The sequence below is a fragment of the Carcharodon carcharias genome, chromosome 2 (genome assembly GCF_017639515.1).
Source record: "Carcharodon carcharias isolate sCarCar2 chromosome 2, sCarCar2.pri, whole genome shotgun sequence".
Lineage (NCBI taxonomy): Eukaryota > Metazoa > Chordata > Chondrichthyes > Lamniformes > Lamnidae > Carcharodon > Carcharodon carcharias.
This window is the reverse complement of record NC_054468.1, coordinates 156,018,874-156,043,358: the sequence shown is the minus strand read 5'-3', so window position 1 is coordinate 156,043,358 and position 24,485 is coordinate 156,018,874. Positions and strand designations below refer to the sequence as shown.

The 24,485-nt window shown below is 42.6% G+C and overlaps 1 protein-coding gene across 7 annotated transcripts in view; it reads left to right on the top strand.

The window, feature by feature from the left end:
• zdhhc14 (zinc finger DHHC-type palmitoyltransferase 14) overlaps window positions 1-24,274 on the top strand; it is a 253,360-nt gene extending 229,086 nt beyond the window's left edge. For 4 of the 7 annotated variants that reach the window (XM_041216079.1, XM_041216053.1, XM_041216061.1 and 1 more), the window contains one exon: window positions 11,062-12,270. In XM_041216079.1, the coding sequence (XP_041072013.1) occupies window positions 11,062-11,463 (402 nt within the window). In that variant the 3' untranslated portion in view covers window positions 11,464-12,270. Of the gene's footprint in view, window positions 1-10,035; window positions 10,186-11,061; window positions 12,271-22,926; window positions 23,033-23,399 lie in introns of those variants that run through there. The other 3 variants (XR_005946467.1, XR_005946466.1, XM_041216070.1) reach the window with 3 other exon arrangements.
• Window positions 24,275-24,485: the final 211 nt, after the last annotated feature.

Here is a 24,485-nt window from a genome sequence, read left to right as displayed (position 1 = left end):
ACAATTTTTAAAGATCTTATATTCACTTTTTCACAATTAAATTAAACTCCCTAAGGCAGCTCCATGCACATGCGCAAAAGAACGCAGGCCCCAACTCAGCCTCCTCCCCGCCACCCGCACAGAGAGCACTCGGTGCTTCTGGGTGCGCGTCACACTGGGCGGACCTTAATTGGCCCGCCCACGTAAAATGGCGGCACACAGTCGATCGCGGGCAGCGATTGGCTGCACGCTAGCCCACGCCTGCTCCCGCTCAGCTCTCCTGACAGGGAGAAAATTCTCCCCCCGAGTGTCAATTGATTCTTTAACTGATTGTTTCTAAAACCTTACCCATCACTGATGTTAAACTGACCAGCCTTTAGGTACTAGTAATGTCCTTACACCCTTTCTCGAATAGTGACTGATGAATCTAAGATCATTTTCAATTACTTCAGTGTTTTTAAGAAAGCTTCTGACTGAAGAACGGTAGCATTTTTCTTTAATACTTTAATAAAGATGTGGGCAATTTTTCGAACAATGGCTCTGAAAAAAAGCTGTAAATTGTAAAATGTATATATTTATGTCCATACAGTATATATTTTCACTAACAGCCTGATCATAGCCACAACTGGTACAAGTGCACCATGCATTAAATTTTGAAACACAGCCCAAAGTGACTTATGACTTACGCTGTTTCCAACTATTACTTAAAATCTGAATTATACTCTCTTTTGTACCGTCTCCATCTCACAATCCCTCTCTGTCCTACAATTCCTCTTTCTCATTCTTCTCTCCTTCATTCCCCCTCTCTTCATTGATATCTCCTGTGCCTTGGACTCTCATTCTCACATTGCCTTCTTGCTTCCAAAGCTTTCATGCCTCTTCCATATTTTTTCTCCTGCTTTCACACAGGCCCTTTCTCATTCTCCATGTTTGCCTTTTACTGCCCCATAGTTTTCTCTCCCTACACATACATTCCTTCTCACTTGTTTCCTGTCTTAATTCCCATTCTTGTTTGTCTTTTGCTCTCATATCCTCAGTTTCACTGCCTCATTGTCACATTCCTCCCGTCTTTTGTTTCCACTCTCAACGCTCATTACCTGTGTCTCTGCCTTTCTTTCCCTACAAGCCCCTCTAATTTTCTGCCATTCTCACACTCTTATTCTCCTCTTCCTCTGTGTATTCAAAACTGCAGTAAATTTGGATAATCCTATTACACTGTTGGACTTTTTATTAACAGGCATCCACTCTTTACCCACAGTAGTTTTTTTAAGCAAAATTTCTGACAGAAATCAATAATCCATTGTTATCGATTTTCTCAGATTTCAACACATTGAAACTAGGAACAGGAGTAGGCCATTCGGCCCTTCAATCCTGCTCCACCATTCATTATGATCATGGCTGATCCTCCAACTCAATAGCCTGCTCCCGCCTTCTCCCCATACCCTCTGATCACTTTTGCCCCAAGAACCATATCTAACTCCTTCTTGAAAACATACAATGTTTTGGCCTCAACTACTTTCTGTGGTAACGAATTCCACAGGCTCACCACTCTGGGTGAAGAACTTTCTCCTCCTATCAGTTCTAAATGGTCTAACCCATATCCTCAGCCTGTGACCCCTGGTTCTGGACTCCCCCACCATTGGGAACTTCCTTCCTGCATCTTCCCTGTCTAGTCCTGTTAGAATTTTGTTAGAATCCCAAAAACTCAACTGAAAAGGATAAAGTTTACCAGAGAATTTTTTTTTGTTTTAGAGACAATGATGAAGCTGAAATAAATTGCTTTGATATATTTTTTAACTGCCCCACCTTTACAATGCTTAGATTTTACCAAGCCTTGAAAGATATTCTGTCTCTACAAAATATTGTGCCTCATAATAATCAACCTCTAAATAGGCCATATTCAAATGGATATTGGGTCAACTGAAATATTCAAGACTGAAATTGGTAGATTTTTGTCACTTAAGGGTACCAAGGGATATGGAGCTAGGGTGGATAAATGGAGTTGAGATGCAGATGAACCATGATCTAATTGAATGATGAAACAAGCTGAGGAGCTTAATGGGCTACTCCTATTCCTATGTTCCTCCAGATCAAGCCTTGAGAATGTAGAAGTCATAGATGTACCTGGTGTCAGGGCAGAGACCACCACAATAATTAAGTGTCAATATCAGCACAGTTTCCTCTTTCAGGAACACTGGGCTCCACACAGATCGAACTCAACTGCTTTTTAAATCATTTGCCATCAACATTTCCTGTTAAAGTTGAGCAAATCAATGATTATGGGGGTCACTTGAGCCAATGTATTTTTAAGACATGACTTGCAAACTGCATAACTTTGCCTTTCATAAAGCTAGATTGTTATAGATCCAGTCTTCTGCAATCCTGTTAATGGAGAGCATTTCTCTTCTAATAACGCTACCACTGATGCACTCAACAGATAACAAGAGGAACAATACTGGCCTAATCAATCTGTGCCACCTCCTTCCTCGCCGCCATTCTAATTTTGTGTGGTGACCTGGATGACTGAGTTGAGGCCCCAGCACTGATCCCTGTGGCACACTACTCATCACATCCTGCCAACCAGAAAATGAGCCATTTATGCCTACTCTGTTTCCTGTCAGCTGGCCAATCTTCTATCTATGCCAATATGTTACCCCCTACACCATGAGCTTTTCCACAATAACCTTTGATGAGGCACCTTATCAAATACCTTCTGAAAATCTAAGTACAGTACATCCACTGGTTTCCCTTTGTGCGCACACTACTTCTTCAAAGAACTCCAATAAATTGGTTAAACATGATTTCCCTTTCACTAAATCATGTTGACTCTGCCTGATTACCTTGAATTTATCCAAGTGTCTTGTTATAGCATCTTTAATTAAAAACTTCGAACATTTCTCCTATGACAGATGTTAAACTAACTGGCCTATAGATTCTTGCTTTCTGCTCCCTCCCTTTTTGAATAAAGGAGTTACATTAGCTATTTTTCAATCTAACGGAGCCTTCCCCAACTCTGGTGAATTTTGGAAAATTGAAACCAACGGATCAACTATCTCACTTGCCACTTCTTTTAGCACCCTAAGGTGAAATTCATCAGGACCCAGGGACTTGTCAACCCGCAGTTCCAACAATTTGCTAAGTACCACTTCTCAGGTGATTGTAATTTCTTGAGTTCCTCCCTCCCTTCCAATTTCTGATTTACAGCTATTTTTGGGATGTTACTTGTATCCTCTATAAGTGAAGACTGATGCAAAATACTAATTCAATTCATCTGCCATCTCTTTATTTTCCACTATTAACTCCTCAAACTAACTTTCAAAAGGACCACTGCTCACTTTGTTAACTCTTTTTTTTAAATTATTATAGAAACTTTTACTATCTGCCTTTATATTTCTAGCTAGCTTTCTCTCATACTCTAATTTTTCCCTGCTTATTAATCTTTTAGTGATTCTTTGCAGATTTTTATATTCTGTCCAATCTTCTAATTTCCCATTCATCTTTGTGCAATTATATGCTTTTTTAAGTTTGATATTATCTTTAACTTTCTTAGTTAACCACGGATGGTGAATTCTCCCCTTGGAATTTTTCTTTCCAGTTGGAATGTATCTGCTGTGTATTCTGAAATATCCCTTTAAATGTCTGCCACTGCATCCCTATCGATCTATCACTTAAACCTAAATTGCCAGTTCACTTTCACTAGCTCTGCTTTCATGCCCTCATAATTGCCCTTATTTAAGTTTAACCTTAGATTCACTCCTCTCTCCCTCAAACTGAATGGAAAATTCAATCATATTATGATCACTGATACTTGTTTGGATGGGAGGGCTGCCTTCACTATAAGGTCATTAATTAATCCTATCTCTGCACAATACCAGGTCTAGTATAGCCTGCTCCCTGGTTGGCTCCAGAATGTGCTGATCTGAGAAATTATCCTGAAAACATTCTATGAATTTGTCATCTACGCTACCTTTGTTCATCCGATTGTTCCAGTCTATCTGTAGTTTAAAATCCTCCATGATAATCATTGTACCGTTTTGACAAGCTCCCATTGTTTTATTCTTTGCTACCCCGTCCTACTGTGTGATTACTGTTAGGGGGCCTGTACACCACTCCCACAAGTGACTTCTTGCCTTTATCATTCCCATCTCTACCCAAACCTTTTATATATCGAGGCTTCCTGAACTTAAGTTATCCTTCTCTATTATGCTCATGTCGTCTTTAATCAACAGAGCCAACCCTGCACCCCTTCGTGACTTCCCTTCCTAAAAGTCACATACCCTTCAAAATACAGCTCCCAACCTACGCCATCCTGCAGCTATGTCTCTGTAATGGCTATTAGATTGCAATCCAATGAGCCACTCAGGTGGCCAATTAAGAACCATTTCCCACCTCTATGGCAGGCCCATGGCAAAATCCTGCTCCAGCTTCAGCTCTGGCAGCAGTATGACTGCAATTGTTTCAATGCTCCTTAAAAAGGAGAAAAATGAGCCTGGCTTGCTCAGACTGAGTGGGTGTGTGCAGGGCAGGTTTAAGCTCAACTGTGATGCCTTTGTTGCTGAATACTCGGCCTAAATGCACTGTAATTGTTCACATATGGCTAACTTGTTTGTGGTACCAGACAGTGACCAGTGGCCAAGGGAACAAATTGATGCCAACAGGGGAAGAGAGGAAGGAACAAAAAAGTTATTTTCGTGTTCCTACCTTACGTGGAGGGGAAAAATACCCCAAGGTTTTTGTTATGCCTGGAAAAGCAGCGCTTTCTGTATCTCAAAGCACAAATTGTCCTTCATTATTTAAATTGGCTGCTTGCCTCTGTTCAGTGATTAGCCAAATCCATCCTGGCCTGCCCCTAGGAAACTGCCTCACTCCAATTAAAAATTTGAAGATGGAGACACTGCCACCGATGATTCACATGGTATATTCTGGAGAAAGACTAACAGCCATAGACTTTCAAGGATACATACATTTCAAAATTGAGAAATGAAAGCTGTCAGAAAAAGGAAGTAAATTATCAGTCTGGAAAGTACATTTCCTGATGTCAGCGTTGACAGGTGTGCTTATCTTGTTAAAGATTTCAGGACAAAAGAGTGCTGTGATTGTGCTGCAGGAGCCAAGATAGTTGAACTGCAACATTAAATCGTCTTTCTTTGGTGGGGAGACTTTCCCTCCATTTTCTCCCTTTTATCCCGGATTGTTCACCAGATCACACTGCAGTATATATTGGTAGACCCATAGCAACTGAGAGAAAAACAGAAAATGCTGGAAATATTCAGCAGGCCTCTCAGCACCTGTGGAGAGAAAAACAGAGTTGAAGTTTCGAGTCCGTGTGACTCTTCTTCAGAGCTACAGAGAAGTAGAAATGTGAAGAAATTTACACTGCTTACGACGGATGGAGCAGATGAAGCTGGATAGAAGGCCAGCAATAGGTGGGGGCAAAGGAGAAATTGACAAAGATGTTGTGAACAAAAGGACAAAAGGAGTGTTAATGGTAGTGGTAAGGGCTAAAAAAGGTGCTGATAATGGCAAAGGTAAGAAAGCAGAATGTGGTCATAGCAGAACAGGACTGAAGGTGTTCTGCAAAGCGGTCACCCAGCCTGCATTTCGTATCTCCAATGTAGAGACCACCACGTTGGGAGCAGTGAATGCAGTAGACCAAATTGAAGGAGGTGCAAGTGAAATGCTGCCTCACCTGAAAGGCATGTTTGGCCCCTGGACAGTGAGGAGGGAGGAGGAAAAGGGGCAGGTGTTGCACCTTCTGCGATTGCATGGGAAGGTGCCATGGGAAGGGGATGAGGTGTTGGGGAGGAGTGGACCAGGGTGTCCTGGAGGGAATGATCCCTGCGGAATGCCGCTGGGTGGGGGTGAAGAGAAGATGTGTTTGGTGGTGGCATATGCTGGATTTGGTGGAAATGGCGGAGGATGAACCTTTGATTGCGGAGGCTGGTGGGGTGAAAGGTGAGGACAAGGGGGGACTCTATCACGGTTCTGGGAGGGAGAGGAAGGTGTGAGGGCAGAGGCGCAGGGGCTGAGTCGGACATGGTTGAGGGCCCTGTCGACCATAGACCTGTCAAACGCAAACTGGGTGACCGCTTTGTAGAACACATTTGGTCTGTCTGCAAGCATGACCCAGACCTTCCTGTTGCTTGCCATTTCAACACACCACCCTGCTCTCATGCCCACATGTCCGTCCTTGGCCTGCTGCAATGTTGCAGTGAAGCTCAACGCAAACTCATCTTCCAATTAGGCACTTTACAGCCTTCCGGACTTAACATTGAGTTCAATAACTTCAGACCATGAACTCTCTCCTCTACCTTCACCCCTTTTTTATCAAAAACAGAATTACCTGGAAAAACTCAGCAGGTCTGGCAGCATCGGCGGAGAATAAAAGAGTTGACGTTTCGAGTCCTCATGACCCTTCGACAGAACTTGAGTTCGAGTCCAGGAAAGAGCTGAAATATAAGCTGGTTTAAGGTGTGTGTGTGGGGGGCGGAGAGATAGAGAGACAGAGAGGTGGAGGGGGGTTGTGGTTGTAGGGACAAACAAGCAGTGATAGAAGCAGATCATCAAAAGATGGCAACGACAATAGTACAATAGAACACATAGGTGTTAAAGTTAAAGTTGGTGATATTATCTAAACGAATGTGCTAATTAAGAATGGATGGTAGGGTTTATCCCTTTTTTCAAAGTTAATCTTTTTTATCCACTTATTTTTATTCATTTTTATTTTTATTTATTGTTTCATCCCCTTTTTATCCCATTTTCGATACTTTTTTCCCCACCAGTGCCCCCTCCTCCCACCCCACCCCCACAAGGGCTTTCTGTTACTTGTTCATGTTGTTCTTTTCAGAGTGCTTATCCCTATTCCGCTATTCACACATTCTGCTTTCTTATCTTTATGCCACTATCAGCACCTTCTTTAGCCCTTACCACTACCATTAACACTCCCTTTGTCTTTTTGTCCATGGCATCTTTGTCAATCTTTTCTTTGCCTCCACCTATCACTGGCCTTCTATCCAGCTTCACCTGCTCCACCCACCTTAAACAGTATAAATTTCATCACATTTCTACTTCTCTGTAGCTCAGAAGAAGGGTCATATAGACTCAAAACATCAACTCTGTTTTTCTCTCCACAGATGCTGTCAGGCCTGCTGAGTTTTTCCAGCATTTTCTGTTTTTCTTTCGGATTTCCAGCATCTGCAGTATTTTGCTTTTATCTTAGAGCCTGAGAGAATGTTGATTCTTTATCCATCAGAACCAGGCCTCAAACAGCCAACACACATCCCAAATAGACAACAATTGTTGCTTCTGATGGAGGGACATAAATGCATCAATTCTTATGGCAGTGGGGACTGAACATGCTGCCCTCTCTCAGAAGGTAGCATGTTCAGGCATTTGCGCCATTATCAGACTTATTCTGTATGTACCTGGGTGTCACTAATTCAGCCGGACCAGCCCGTTCTGACGGTAACTGAGTTGGGCCAGTCTACAGTCCACAGTGAGAGGTCGCCCATCACTGAGATCCTCAATGCTCTCAGAATAAGAACAACCTTCCAACAGCAAATCTGAAACCACATGGGCAACACCACATAGAAGCTCTCAAAAGAAATCCACATGCTAATGCCTAGTTAAATATTTATTTGTTTAGTGAGTTAATTAAAGAAAAGTAGGGCTTTGTGGTTGTGTGCATATTGGCTCAATATTAGCTACAGAGTTTGCACTGTCAGGTGGTACTTGTCTTATGAGAATGGGAGGACTGGGCTAAATATTAGGGAGGAGGGGTCTCGGCAGAATTGGAAGACTGCATTACAAGTGAAACACTTAGTTTGTGAGATGCTAATTGGCAGCTTCCCTCATCCATCTCTTCACCAGAGTCCTGCCCAGGTTCCCTGCAGCTCAGTCTCCAGGGTCCATCCCTGCTGAATGGAGGGATTGTGAAGAATGTAGCTGAGCACCATGGACAATAGTCCATGCGTTCCAGGGCTACCTCTGTTTCAGAATCCTAATAACCTGCTTCATTTAGTACTTCCTGGGCCTCTGAGATATCGCTGTTCAGTGAAAAGGTGCAGTTTGCATAGTGGCATTATCATACAGGTAGCTCATGGGTAGCCTTTGTCATCAAACGGTATTCCATGCACCAGCTGGTTCTGTTGGAAAAATGGGGGTACTATGCTTTGTCACAGTATAGCAACATCATGGTATTTCTCCAGAGAGCAGAAACAGATCTGCATTATTCATGTAGAATGATCTGTTGCCACCTGGTCATTAGCAAATGAAACCTCTTGTTCATGAATGCTGCTTACTCATGGTGGCTTTTGAATGCAATCTATGATTTCCTATCCTAGGAGGAATCTCTCAAGGATGCAAGAGCCAATAGTTAGCTCATGTCGGCTCCTACATGGCCTTACAGAAGATAGTGTCTATTACTTGTTTGAGGCAGGAGTACTTGGCCAACTGGTTGATGTGTGCAGTCACCTGCTGCAGCTTGGAATGACCTGGAGACAAGAAATTCAGAGCCCTTGTGACATTGAAGGCCACCTCTTGGTGTGGATCCCTGGTCTGGCTGCAGCAGCCAACACAGGTTAGGGACAATCTCGATAACTTAACCAAAGCTTCCTAAAACTGTGTTCCTCAGTGCAATTATGGCAAGTCACCCAGTTTCTATACATCTGCTTGGAGGTTATGGGCAACTTTGCTTCCGTTTTCCATATGCTACCAATACCTGCTTCACAACAGTCCTTCTGCAACCCCCTCTTGCAGCTTCTTGGACTCCTTGCCTTTGTGCTACCCTTATTGTTCTTCCTCCACCATTTAGATAGAATATACCGCACATGATCAGGCCATTTCGCCCCAACTGGTCCAAGCTTATGAGATAGTTTTGCCTCCTCCAATCATACTTCATCTAACCTTATCAGCATATTCTTCTGCTCCTTTTTCCTTCATGTGTTTATCCGGCTTCTCCTTAAATTCATCTATGCCATTTGCCTCAACTACTCCTGGTAATAGCTGGTTTCACCTTCCAATCACTCTTTGGGTCAAGAAGTTTCTCCTGATTTCCCCAGAAGATATTTTGATGATTATTTTATATTAATGGCTGCCCACTTTGGTCTCATGGTGAGTGGAAACATTTTCTCTACACCTACCCTAACCCCTTCAAAATATTACAGATCTCTGTTAGTCACCTCCTCAGCCTCCTTTTCCAGAACAAAGAACCCCAACCTGCTTTGCCTTTCCTGGAAAGTATAACGTCTCAGTCCTGATATCAATCATCTTTTGCATTTTTTCTAGTGCCTTGATATTCTTTTCATAATATAGAGGCTAGAACTGTATTACCAGTGTGGTCTAACCAAGGTTCTATACAAGTTTAGCATATCTCCTTTGTTTTTCAATTCCATCTAGAAATGAACCCCAGTGTTAGGTTTGCACTTTTTTTTAAATGACCATATTAACCTACCATAGAGATAAAAACAAAAAAACTGCGGATGCTGGAAATCCAAAACAAAAACAGAATTACCTGGAAAAACTCAGCAGGTCTGGCAGCATCGGCGGAGAAGAAAAGAGTTGACGTTTCGAGTCCTCATGACCCTTCGACAGAACTTGTTCTGTCGAAGGGTCATGAGGACGCGAAACGTCAACTCTTTTCTTCTCCGCCGATGCTGCCAGACCTGCTGAGTTTTTCCAGGTAATTCTGTTTTTGTTTTTAACCTACCATACTACTTTTAGTGATTTGTGTACTTGTGCCTCTAGATCCCTTTATTCCTCCACCCAGTTATTATCCAAGCAGTGTTAGGCCTCTTTACTCTTTCTACTAAAATGTAACATCTCACACTTGTTTTTATTGAAATTCAATTTCCAGTTACATGCCCATTCTACAACTTTAGGTGTTGCAGCAACTGCTTCCATTATCAGGAGTAGTTACAGGTTATAAAAGGTTGTGATGCTTCAGAAAAGCCAACACTTGTCTAATGTTCTCTGGAATAAGATCAGTTTGTTTCCAGCTGTATCCAAAAAAATCAAAAGTACCCCTTTAAATATTTTCTTGCTTCATGTACTACCCAGATTCCTGGCGAGAACTATCAGCGCATGTTTTGCTGTGCTCTCCTAAAATCACAGCAGAAGTCCTGTCTATATCATTAGGATACCAATTTAAATAATGTCGCCACCTGATGCAGGTGGATACCTGCACATCCTGTGTCCTGACTGATGGCAGTAAGTGATGCACCCACAGCTGTTTTAACTCTCATAGAAACCTATTTGTATCTGTTGGAACAGGTTAAAATTAATTTTTTCATGACTGATGTGGCTCTAGTAAGGTATCTGAATCTTAAAGTAACCATATCCCAGACAATGTTGATTGGATATGGCCTGTTTGCTTCTGTTCGGAGGTTAAACAATGATCAAAGAGTTAGGAAGACCATGCTTACAGAAGGGAACGACACATTTTGTAACTATGCAATAGCTGGGTGTCCAATTTGTATGTTTGTCAAGAATAATAATTTAAGCGACCTGCAATACTATCACATTAAGCATCCAGAGAATCAAGTTATTCCTGCCAATAAGTCTTATGCAAAAAAAAGGTATGCATACAAAGTAGGATTTACATATTGGAGATGAATTTCAGCACCTCCACCAATGTTTTATTTGCGTGTTGATGGCATGACTTTGTCAAGTGAACCAATGTTTAAAATTAAATTGGTTTCATTGACTGTTGAGGTATAGAGGTCAATGGGCATAATAACAATTCTTATGGTTTTCTATATTTGTCCTGTAACTATCTACGTCAGTGGAAGTAATCTACTTCTAGAAAGCATCACAGTTTCTGTTCCACAGCATGTCCTTGTGTTTGCAGTGCAATTTATTATATTGCTTTCTGATTTAAAAATAGAAGGAAAAAGTTGTTGAATAAAGTCTAAGGTCATGCATGTTTACCCAAATTTGCAATGTAATTGTGCTTCTCATGTATTCAGCATAATTACTAATTTTCTTCTCATTCTTTTCCCCCCATTCTTTTCTCATCATGTGTCACTATAATACATCTTCCATATTTCTGATGCTCCGTGCGTCTGTTCTCCATTTATGCTGCAGTGTGATCAGGACCAATGCATTCAGAGCACTAAATTCGTTTTGCAGGCTGCAGCCACACCGTTGTTACAGAGTGAGTCAAGTCCAACCAATGAAGAGCCCCCTCTCCCTGGGAAAATGACAATTTCTTCTCCGTGTGCCACGTTGACTCTTGGGCAACCAACACCTCCACCGTCTACATCAAACCTTGCAACGGAAACCATATTAACAGATACAATGCCACTAAAGGAAGCATGTGAAAGTCACCACTTTCTTACGCCAGAAGAGGCTCCATCACCTCCTGGAATGCTCACCCCAGGTACCCCTCTTACCCATAGCCACACGATGCATGTCCTGAATGCAGTCACCCAGGATTCAATGCACGAGGATTCAGTTCGTGGCCTTGTCAAGCTTAGCTCAGTTTGACACCTCTTGTGCCCATTTTAATCTTTCCCAATTCCAGATGTTTGCTGGAAGTATCAAAAGTCGTATCAGGAGATGCCATTATAATCCCATCACAAATTGACATAAAATCGCAGATGATCACTTCTAGTCTGTACTGGAGAATATGTGCCATAGTGTGAAGAAGAAAAGATCCATGCTTATGAATTATTCAGACTAAGAAGCAAGACTTCACTGATGTTTGTGTTATCTGTGGAGCCATGGCAAAAGACTTTCAATTGCACTCAGATATTGTACAAGTGTAATTTCTATTGTGCTATATTTTGAAAACTTGGGACACAGTAAAGATGGGTAGGAAAAATCCATGACCTATCAGGCTGTTGAATTAGAAAGTGAGAAGACTGAGTGAATCAATTGTTAAACCCAGCATGAAAAGCCTTTATCATCTAAACATGAGTGTCTCAACTTTTGAATAGGTGGTTTAGAGTAATTGCAAGGTGTTCTGCTGAAGCCTGTTTAAACTGTAATCTAGGATACTGTGCCATATTGTAAACAAGTGTTACAGACCAGTGTAAAAATACTGAATACATTGGTGAGCTTTGTTTTCCAATGAGTATATAAGGGCAAAAGGAATGCAAAGAACTGAACGAATGCAATCTATTAGCCTTCATTGTATTAATTTTGTTTTTTTGGTTGGTAGGACCTAGAATATTGTCTCACAGCATATCATTTTATGTGAAGTGTTTGAGAAGGAGCTGTTTTGTGCCATGTCACCGTTTAAAACAGGTGACATTTATTTCCTGTGGACATTAATAAATTGATTTCACCTTTTATTCTTTAATTCCTTTGGTACTGGTGTATAATGGAATTATTACATACATTCAGCTAAAATGCAAACTCCAATTCAGTTTTGTTATGCAAAACCCCCCACTACATTATGTTTTCATTAATATAAATCTTTACTTGTTAAACTTATAGAGTCATACAGCACAGAAGGAGGCTATTCGGCCCATCATGATTGTGCCAACTCTTTGAAAACACTATCAAATTAGCCCCACTTCCCCACTCTTTCACCATAGCCCTGCAAGTATTACATTTCAAATATTTACCCAGTTGCCTTTTGAAAGTTACCACTAAATCTGCAATGACCACCATTCTCATCTTCCTTGCTGATTCTTTTACATATCGTATTAAATCTGTGACCTCTGGTTACCAAAACTCCTGCCAGTGAAAATGTATTTACTCTATCAAAGCCATCCATAATTTTGAGCTCCTATTAAACTTCCCCTTTACCTTCTTTGCTGCGAGGAGAAAAATCCCAGCTTCCCTCAAATCCTCACTTAACTTAAGCCCCTCAAGCCTGAGACAATTCGAATAAATCTATGCTGCAGCCTCTCAAGGCCTTGAAATCCTTCCTAAAGCATGATTCCCAGAATAGGGCACAATACTCCAGCTAAGGTGTAACCAGTTTTTTTTAAAGGTTACTCATCATTTCCTTGCTCTTGAACTCTATGCCTGTATTTAAAAAGTCCAAGCACAAGGACAAGGTTATGTTATTGGGCTAGAAATTGAGAAGAAAGATCCAGAGACATGAATTCCCACTATCCCACAGGGGAATTTTAAAATCAGTTAGCTAAATAAACCTGGAATTAATAAATCAATATTGGTGCCCATTTAACAAATGGATTGCTGTAAAAACCTATCTGATTCACTAATCTCCTTTAGGAAAATAAATCATTCAGCCTTACCTGGTCTGATCCATATGTGTACACAGCATTGTGGTTGATTTTTAACTGCCCTCTGAAATAGCCTAGAAAGCCTTTTGGGTATATCGAATCATAGCAACCAAGTACCATAAGAATAGAACACATTAAAAAGCACTTAGCATCAACCTAAACATTGGATTCAATGTCCCACAGACTAGTCAAGCAACCACCTAACATAGTCATAATCACCTTATAGCCAATGTTCCAGATTCCTCTATCATCATACTTAGATATGTACTATCCCACCGGCAGGACAGACCAACGAGAGGTGGTGGCCCAGTGGTATAAGATCAGGACAAAGCGGCCCTGGAAGTCCTCAACATTGACTCTGGACCCCGTGAAGTCTTAAGGTATCAGATCAAGCATAGGCAAGGGCACCTCCTGCAGTTTACCACCTACTTCAGTTAATGAATCAGTACTCCTCCATGTTGAACAAGTACTGGGGACAGTAAGGGTACAGAATGTACGCTGGATGGTGATTGTCCATCATCAACAGTAACTTGGTAGCCCACCACTGACCAAGCTAGCCAAGTCCTGAGTGACGTATCTGCCAGACTGAGCCTCTGGCATGTGGTGAATGAATCAACGGGGGGAATATCTATTTGACCTCATCCTCACCAGCCTACCTGTCTCAGCTTCATCTGTTTGTGACAGAATTGATAGGAGTCCTTGTGGACACAAAAGTCCCATCTTCACACTTAAGGACATGCTGCTTTTGTTGTGTGGCACTACAACCATACTAAATGGAAGAGATTCAGAACAGATCTAGCAGCTCAAAACTGGGCATCCATGAGCACTGTGGGCCATAAGCAGAATTATATTCAACCACAACCTGCAATGTCATAGCCTGGCATATCCCTCATTTACTATTATCGTTAAGGCAGGACCATCCCTGGTTTAATGAGGAATGTAGAGGAGCATACCAGGAGCAGCACCATATCTGAATGGTTGTGTGCATTTCTTGGCCCATCGTGTCTGTGCCTGCCAAAAAACGAGCCACCCATCCTAATCTAATATCCAGCACTTGAGGTGGATATCCAGAAATCGTCTAAATGAGTTGTGGGTTTCTGCCTGTACTACTGTTTCAGACATTTGAGTTCCAGATCTTCACAACCCTCTTGGTGGAAAGGCTTTTCCTCATCTCCCATCTAATCTTTCTACCAATCACTTTAAATCTATGCCCCCTAGTCACTAACCTCTCTGCAAAAGTAAATAGGCCCTTCCCATTCAATCTATCCAAGCCCCTCACAATTTTGTACATCTCAAATCAAATTTCCCCTCTGTTCCAAGGAGAACATTCCCAGCCTATCCAATCTTTCCTCATAGCTGCAATTTTCCAGTCCTAGCACATCCTCGTAAATCTCCTCTGTGCCCTCCCTAATGTATGTACATCCTTTCTGTAATGAGGTGACCAGAACTGCACACAGTACTCAAGTTGAGGCCTAATTACTGTCTTATATAGTTCCAGCATAACATCCCTGCTTTATGTTCTATACCTCAGCTAACAAATGAAAGAATTCCATTGCAATCTTAACCACCTTATCAACCAGTCCTGCTACCTTCAGAGATCTGTGGACATTCACTCCAAGATCCCTCACTTCCTCTACATCTCTCAGTATCCTCCCTTTTATTGTGTATTCTCATGCCTTGTTTTGATCTCCCCAAATACATCACCTCACATTTCTCTGGGTTGAATTCCATTTGCCACTTTTCTGACAACCTGGCCAGTCCATTGATATCTTCCTGCAGCTACAGCTATCCTCCTTGCTATCAACCACACAGCCAATTTTTGTGTCGTCTGCAAACTTTTTGATCATTCCCCTTTACATTTATGTCCAAATCATTAATATACACCACAAAAAGCAGGGGGCCTAGTACTGAGCCCTCTGGGGCCCCACTGGAAACAGCCTTCCAGTCGCAAAAACACTCATCAACAGCTACCCTGCCACTGAGCCAATTTTGTACCCAGGATCCCCCAGGCTTTTATTTTTTGACCAGTCTGCCATGTGGGACCTTGTCAAGAGCCTTGCTAAAATCCATGTAGAGCACATCACTACACTACCCTCATCAATCCCCCTTGCTGATTCCTCAAAAAAATTCAGTCAAATTAGTTAGATATGACCTTCCCTTAACAAATCCACACTGACTGTCCTTGATTAATCTATGCCTTTCTAAGTGACAATTTATCCTGTCCCTCAGAATTGATTCCAATAATTTGTCCAACACTGAGGTCAGATTAACTGGCCTGTAATTATTCGGTCTATCCCTCGCTATCTTTTTAAACAAAGGTGCAACATTAGCAGACCTCCAATCCTCTGGCACCACATGTGTATCCAATGAGGATGGAAAATGATGGTCAGATCCTCAGCTATTTCCTCCCTGGCTTCTTTTAATAACCTGGGGTATATTTCATCTGGCCCTGGAGATTTATCCACTTCTAAGGATGCTAATCCCCTTATTACTCCCCTCTCCCTATGGTTATCACATCCAATACTTCACACTCCTCCTCAACTACAATGTCTGCATTCTTTTTTGAAGACAAACACAAAGTATTCAATAAGGACCATACTTGCACCCTCCGCCTCTACCCACAGGTTACCTATTTGGTCTTTTATGGGCCCTACTCTTTCCTAAGTTATCCTCTTACTGTTAATGTATTGATAAAACATCTTTGGGTTCTTCTTGATTTTGTTTGCCAATATTCCTTCATGCCCTCATCTTGCTTTCCTAATTTCCTTTTTGATTTCACCCCTCCACCTTCTATAGTCCTTTCAGCTTTCTGTAGTTTTCAGTTCTTGATGTCTTACAGAAGCTTTCCTTTTCTTACCCTGTAAGCTTCTTGACATTCACGGGGCTCCAGATTTGCCATCCCACCCTTTTTCTTTGTGGAACCATGTTTACTCTGGTTGTACACGTGTTACACATCTCTTGACTCAACTGAAAGCTAGCATTTGGGTAGTCAGCGTCTTCATCTGTTTACTCGTGGCTTCCTGTGCTCTGTCAGTATCCAAAGTCTGCGATTGTGCGCTTGTCCTTTTCATTGAACCATAGAAAAGTTACAGCACACAAGGAGGCTATTCAGCCCATCTTGTCCATGTCAGCCCGAGGGCACCCAGGTGCCCTTTCTAATCCCAACTTCCTGCACCCGGTCCATAGCCGTGCAGCTTGCAACACTTAAGATGCAGATCCAGGTACTTTTTAAAAGAGTTTAGAGTTTCTGCCTCTACCACCAACTTGGGCAGTGAATTCCAGACACCCACTACCCTCTGCATAAAAAAGTTCTTCCTCATGTTTCCCCTACACCTTCTGCCACTTATCTTGAATCTTCGTCCCCTGGTTCTAGAATTCTCCACCAAAGGAAACCATTTTATCCTGTCCACTCTATCTATTCCCCTCATAATCTTGTACACCTCAATCAAGTCACCTCTCAGCCTTCTTTGTACTAAGGAAAATAACCCTAACCTATCCAATCTCTCCTCGTAGCTACACTTTTCTAACTCTGGCAACATTCTTGTAAACCTCCTCTGCACTCTCTCCAGAGCTATTACGTCCTTCCTGGAATGTGACCAGAACTGCACACAATACTCCAGTTGTGGCCTCACCAGTGTTTTATACAATTCCAACATTATATCCTTACTTTGATATTCTATACCGTTGCCAGTGAGGGAGAGCATTCCATATGCCTTCTTTACAACCTTGTCTACTTGAACTGCTGCCTTCAGAGACCAGTGTACTTGTATGCCAAGATCTCTCACTTTATCTACCCCTCTTAGTATATTCCCATTTATTGTGTAATCGCTGTAACTGTTTGACCTCCTTAAATGTATGACCTCACACTTCTCTATGTTAAAATCCATCTGCCACTTTACCGTCTACTCCACCAACCCATCTATATTGTTTTGGAGATTATGGCTATCCTCTACACTATCGACTACTCAGCCAATCTTTGTGTCATCTGCAAATTTCCCAATCCTGCCCCCCACATTCACGTCCAAATTGTTAATATATAACACAAACAGCGATGGTCCCAACACCACTTGAGACAACTTTCCATTCGCAAGGGCATCCATCGACCATTACCCTTTGTTTCCTGTTACAAAGCCAACCTTTTATCCAGTTTGCCATATTACCCTGAATCCCATGGGCTTTTACTTTCCTGACCAATCTGCCATGTGGGACCTTGTCCAATGCCTTGCTAAAATCCATGTACACAACATCCACTGCACTATCTTCATCAACCCTTCTTGTCACTTCCTCAAAGAATTCAATCAAATTTGTGAAGCAAGACCTTCCTTTAACAAATCCATGCTGACCATCCTTGACTAGACCATGCCTTTCCACATGACAGTTAATCCTATCTCTCAGGATTGTTTCTACTAATTTGCTCACCACCGATGTAAGACTAACTGGCCTATAATTGTTTGGCATTTCCTTTGATCCCTTTTTAAACAATGGAACTACGTTTGCATTTCTCCAGTCCTCCGGTACCTCCCCTGTATCTAGTGAAGATCGGAAAATCATCCTCAGAACGTCTGCGATCTCCTCCCTGACTTCCTTCAGCAGCCTCGGAAACAATCCATCTGGCCCTGGTGACATATCAACTTTCAAGGATTTCAACCCTTCGAGTACTTCCTCTCTCTTTATGACTATCCTGTCCAATATCTCGCAATGTTCCTCCTGGACTACTGTTTCTCCATCCTCCCTTTCCTTTGCAAACACGGAGACAAAATATTCATTCAAAACCTTTCCCCCAGCCTCTGCATCAACACACAAGTTTCCATCTTCATTTCTGATAGGTCCCACTTTTTCCTTAACTAACCTTTTAGCATTAATGTATTGGTAAAACATCTTTGGGCTATCTTTTAACTTTACTTGCTAATCTTTTTTCATGCCCTCTCTTTGATTTCCTTATTTCCTTTTTCACTTCGTCCCTGCACTTCCTATATTTGTCTAGGCTATTTGCAGTGCTTAGTTCTTTGTGCCTATCGTACACTTTCTTTTTCTGTTTGATCTTCCTCTGTATTCCTCTAGACAACCAAGGGGGTCTAGATTTGACAGTACCACCCTTACTTTTATAGGGGACATGTCTACTTTGTACAATTAGGATCTCGCTTTTTAGTGCTTCCCACTGGTTTTCCACTGTTTTATCCTCCAGCATTGTCCAGTCCACCACAGCCAAGTCCCTTCTCATTTCTGCAAAATTTGCCTTCCCGCTCTTCAAGACTTTTACTCCTGCCTTATCTTTGTCCTTTTCCATGGTAATGCTAAATCTAACTGAATTGTGATCACTGTCCCTGATATGGTTGCCAACTGTCATTTCACCCACTTGCCCTTCTTCGTTCCCCAAGACTAGGTCTCGAATTGCATCTCCTCTTGTTGGGTTTGTCACCAATTGGTTAAAAAATTTTTCCTGGACATACTGCATGAATTTTTCTCCCTCAGTGCCCACTATATTGTTTGAATCCCAGTTGATATTCAGATAGTTGAAGTCTCCTACTATTATTGCCCTCTTGTTCTTACAAGCAAAAGTTTGCCTACATATTTGTTCTTCTATCTCCCTTTCACTATTTAGGGGTCTGTAGTATACTCCCAGTAGTGTGACTGCCCCTTTTTTATTTCTAAACTCAATCCATAAAGCCTCGTTTGTTGACCCATTTAGTACATCATCCCTTCTCAGAGCTGGAATTGATGCTTTAACCATTGGGCTGCCCCCCACCCCCCACCCCACCTTTTTTTATCTCCTACTCTATCGGGTCTGAAGACTCTATAACCAAGGATATTAAGCTGCTAGTTTTGTCCCTCCTTTTGCCAGGTCTCCGTTATAGCAATAACATCCTGCTGCCATGTGTCTACCTGTGCCCTTAATTTGTCTACCTAGTTTGTAATACTCCTTGCATTGAAGTATAAACAGTTTAACCCCGTCAATTTCCAATCAATTTTTTTTGCGCTTCATGGTGTGCAGTGCCCCAAATGAGCTGATCTATCAGTTTCCCTTGAATTTACATTTTCTGGCCGTATTTTTGAATCTTGATAAGTTGTCAACAGGCTCACCTGGTTTCTGCCTCAGGCTTTGAAATTCATATCACTGGATGCAATGATTTGGCTTTGGCTGGAGATGTCAGTTCAATTTTTCTCACACAATCAAGAATGGTATCTCATAGTTGCAGATTACTACTCAAAGTTCCCTTTTATCCGAAAGAAAAAAGATGAGAGCTACTCCAATCATCTCAGCAGCACAAGTTCTGTTCACCGAGCAAGGGCTTCCTAAGAGAATTACATATGACAATGGAACCCAATTCACCTCCAGAGAATTTAAGGAATTCACTGAACAGTATGGATTCAACTTCATTACCTCAGCGTCACATTAGCCAAGGGGACACAGTTTTATAGAAAGACATGTCCAGATGGTCAGGAGAACCCTCATGAAATGTCGAGAGACAAAGGAAGACCCAAACCTTGCTTCGTTGTCACTCCTATCTATACCTCTCAAGGCTAACATGAAATCTCTGCACGGCTGTTGAATGGAAGAAAGAATAAGACAATTCTGCCAAGCAAAACACTCCCTCCAAGTGACCAGGAGGAAGTAAGATAACAACTCACTGATGCACAGGTAGATGGAGGTCAACACTTCAACAAGCATGCTAAATCCCTGCCTGAGTTGTTGAAAGGACAAACAGTACATGTACAGGATCGAATCATGAAAACCTGGAACCCAGCAAAAGTTGTTGGTGAAGCTGAGACTCCATTGAGACCAAAATCAGTGAGACCAGCATCAAATGACAAGGACTAGAATCCATATTCAATCTACACCTGAGCTGAAAAAGCAGGAAAAATCATTAACAACATCAACAACATCGCTAATCAGTGAGACAACATTAACAAGATCACCAACAAATTGTGTAACATAACATCATCACTTGTAAGTGACAACATTTGCAACATCAAGCACAACTCAGGAGCAACACACACACAGCGTACCAACTCACCACTGAGGGTTTTGAATGCCAAATCTACTAGGTGGAGGCACAACATCCTACCACCTAAGCAATAGTGTGAATAATATTTTGAGAAAAGAAAACAAGGTATAACAGACTCTAAATGTAGTTTAATTATAAATATTTTTTTGAAGAAAAAGGGTAGTTATATTGTTATATTATTCGTAATATCCTGGGAACTAACATCCTAGGAAGCTAGAACTAATTGTTTTGATAATGTATGTCTAGGGTGCCACATTTACTGCAGCACTGCAGTCAGGTGCTGAGCAACAATGTATCAGTCCACCAGCCATATGGAGAGCTGTAAGAAATACACTTGAAGCTCCAGAATTTTGAGTCACAAAATGTGATCATTTTGAATTTACAGGAACTGGAAAACATAACATAGGGAAACATAAAAAAGAAAACATACCTACATACCCCTACTGTGCATTAAAAGAATATATTGAGTCTCACATTGATACAGCAGCTCATCCCCTTCCAACCGCAAACCTGTTCCACTCTGTCCCAAACACACAAGACCCATTACTGGAGATTTTCTTTCTCTTTCTCATGTACGCTGCATCCATTACTGAGGGGCTAGGAAATTTCTCTCTGCCTGTTCAGTCCACCCTATGTGTTCCCTCCAATGTGAGTGGAGTAATCGGCGAGAGGAGGTGCAGGAGAGACACTAGGCAGAATCTTCTCACCTTGTCCCTGCCAAAATGGCAGGACCATTTTTGAGCCAGGAACCTGAGTCTCTGTGTGCTTTGTGATTGCTGTTTCAGCAAACTGATTGGCAGCCTGACTCTTGGTTCCTCTGTCCAATCAAAGAGGATGGTTGGGATGATTCCCCTAATGCAGCAATGAAGTCTTCTATTTAAAAGGACACCGGCAGGACTCGCCATGGCAACAGTAATTGCAAGAAAAAGTACACAGGGAAAGAGGTGGAGGAGGAAGGCATGTGGATTGGTAAGTTGGCCCCATTTTTTCTATTCATTCTTGGGATTTCAACATCATTGGCAAGGCCAACATTTATTGCCCATCCCGAATTGCCCTCGAGAAGGTAGGGATGAGCCTTGAGCCACTGAAGTTCATGTCATGGCGGTACACATGTTAGGAGTTGCAGGATTTTACCCAGTGATAGCGAAGGAATGGCAATATATTCCTTCACTATCCAAATCAAGTGTGTGTCTTGGAAGGGAACTTGCAGGTGGTGGTGTTCCTATGCATCTGCTGCGCTTATCCTTCTGATGGTAGAGGTCACGGGTTTGAAAGGTGCTGTTGAAGAAGGCTTTGGGAGTTGCTGTAGTACATCTGGTAGATGGTACACACTGCTGCCACTGTGCAGTGTGGAGGAAGTGAATACCTAAGATAATGGATGAGGTATCAATGAAACAGGCTACTTTATCTTGAATGGTGTTGTTGGAGCTGCACTCATCCAGGCAAGTGTGGAGTTTGCCATCACATTCCTGACTTGTTCGGGCCTCTGTTCGAGGAAGAAGCTAAGGGCCCTCAGACCATCCTGGTGGGGGATGGAGGTGTAGAGGGATTGGATGTCCATGATGAAGAGGAAGCGGTTGGGGCCAGGGAACTGGAAATTGTTGATGTGACGTAAGGTGTCAGAGGAATCACGGATGTTGGTGGGAAGGGACTGGACAAGGGGAGAGAGAAGGGAGTCAAGATAACGAGAAATGAGTTCCGTGGGGCAGGAGCAGGCTGACACGATCGGTCTACTGGGACAGTTCTGTTTGTGGATTTTGGGTAGGTGTTAGAAGCGGGCCGTCCGAGCTTGGGTGACTATCAGGTTGGAAGCTGTAGGAGGAAGATCTCCAGGGGAGATGAGGTCAGTGACAGTCCTGGAAACAATGACTTGATGTTCAGTGGTCGGGTCATGGTTCAGGGAGAGATAGGAGGAAGTGTCTGCGAGTTGACGCTCAGCCTCCGCGAGGTAGAGGTCAGTGCGCCAGACAACAACAGCACCACCCTTGTCAGCGAGTTTGATGACAATATTAGTCTTTCCACCCCACCCCCACTAGAGCTGTACCTTGAGTGCCCTACCATCCATTCTTAATTAGCACATTTGTTTAGATAACTTCACTACCTTCAACACCTCTGTGTTCTTTTGTTCTTTTGTCTGTGACATCTTTTGATTATCTGCTCCTATCACTGCTTGCTTGTCCCTACAACCACACCACCCCGCCCCCAACTTCTCTCCACACCCCCACGCCCCCCCACCTTAAACCAGCTTATATTTCATCCCCTCTCCTTATATTCGCTCAGTTCTGTGGAAGGGTCATGAGGACTCGAAACGTCAACTCTTTTCTTCTCTGCCGATGCTGCCAGACCTGCTGAGTTTTTCCAGGTAATTCTGTTTTCCTTACGATGATGACAAAGCCAAAGTGACTCAGAATGAATTCCATGAACTCTTTGCATCAGATGCAAAGACAGTGAATTTGGTTGTGGTTGAAGGTATCTCTGTACAATTAATTAATTCAATAAACCATTCCACATTAATTTAATAGGAGTTATCAGTGTTTTGTTTAATTCACATATCAAAATGGCAATGACCCCCACCCACACTGGAGTTCACATTATATACTCAGCATATAAGTTGACCCCCATAATTGGAAGGATTTTTGGAGGCTTTAAAGGTCAGCTTACATGCAATCTACGGTTAGCCTAGTCTTGTCCTCAGCTGGGATCATGAACCTTGGCTGATTTTTTTTCTCCTCTCTCCAATTCAGATGTTTGAAGTTGTCACATTTGTATTGCCACCTCAACGAACTCAGCACTGACCAGTGATCCAACCGGGCCCTTCCTGCACCATGGATGAATCTTCTGAGTCGTCAGGTAGCCCACATGATATTTTTAAAAAGATTATTTTTATACTAACCCAAATGTCTAATATTACAACAGTGACACTTTAAAAGTAATGTGCTTTGTGATATCCTGATGTTGTCTAAGGTGCTATAGAAATACATGCATATCTGTCTGTTATTCTTTTGTTCATACAATATATTTTATTAATATGCTTCAGGGTATTTCATTACGTTTTCTTTTTATGTTTACCTACAGAAAATGTATTTGTCTTTTGGTGTATGAATGGAAATAAGTATAAATCCTATAGTGCCCTTGCCCCCTTCCTCCTTCTCAAAGTATACATTGATTAGATGCAGGCAATTAATCAATAACTAATTCTCTCTTTTCTCCATTCCAGGTACCACCAAGAAAAGTGGGAGGACATGATCCTCCACACGCCACAGCCCCAGCCCACCTCTGAGGAGGAAGCTGCAGTATCCTCAGAGGAAGCGCTGTAACTGTGTTCACCTCGACTCTCTAATAGTGCAGGCACATGCACCTCGGTGGGATCTAGTTCTAGAGTAGGCTTAGATTCACAATCTGATGATCACCTCACAGACACGAGTCCACAATTGGTGGAGGCAGTGACAGCCGAGTTCCCTGACGCTCGGAGGACTGCTGGAGACCAGACCCCGCTGAGTCTAAGTTCACTGACAAGCCTCTGGACTTGGCCCTAAGAGACCTTTTGGAGATACAGACACAGGCAGGGAAACATCAGGCAGAGTTGTCAGTGGCCGTCACCAGACTGGACCGAACGATGCAGGTTCTGTCCACATTCTGTCTGCAGTTGTGGCTCTGGCTTGCGAACGCATTGAAGTCTCCATTGGAAGGGTGGCAGCCACCTTGGAGACCTTGGTCCAGCAGTTTCTGCCGGGTTTGCTCTCGGACCTGCACACCATCGCTCCAGCCATGGGTATGTTTCAGCAGTGGCTATGTCAGAGGGAATGGGGCATCTCAACCCAAGGAGTTGGGAGGGACAATTGGGCACCCAAAGGAAGGAGGAGCACCAGCCTGGCACCCAGAACACTCCAAGGGTGCCCTGCCATACCACCTCCCCTCTGCCAGTGACCCCATCAACTCCAGCAGGTCAGGCCGAGGAGGGTGCACCTGCCCTGAAGCAGGAGACCCTTACCAGGCTGGGGTCCTCAAGGCCTTGTGCCACCAAATGACGCCAGCCAAAGTCATCTCAGACAGCAGGGCATGGCAGTCAGCCTCTGCCTCAGCTGCGGATGTCAGGGCTGCACCTTAACATAGCAGTCAGATTAGAAAAATTTAAAAGTATTGAATGCACACTAGAGGCATGGGTGTTCACTCATTGTATATAGTTGGCACTTTTGAAATATATGTTGAATCCCTCCATCTCCAAGTCTCATGGATTCCATTTCTATTCAATCTGCTTCAAGGTTTTGCAGTCATTTAAGGGTCCAGGATGTTGCCCCCCATC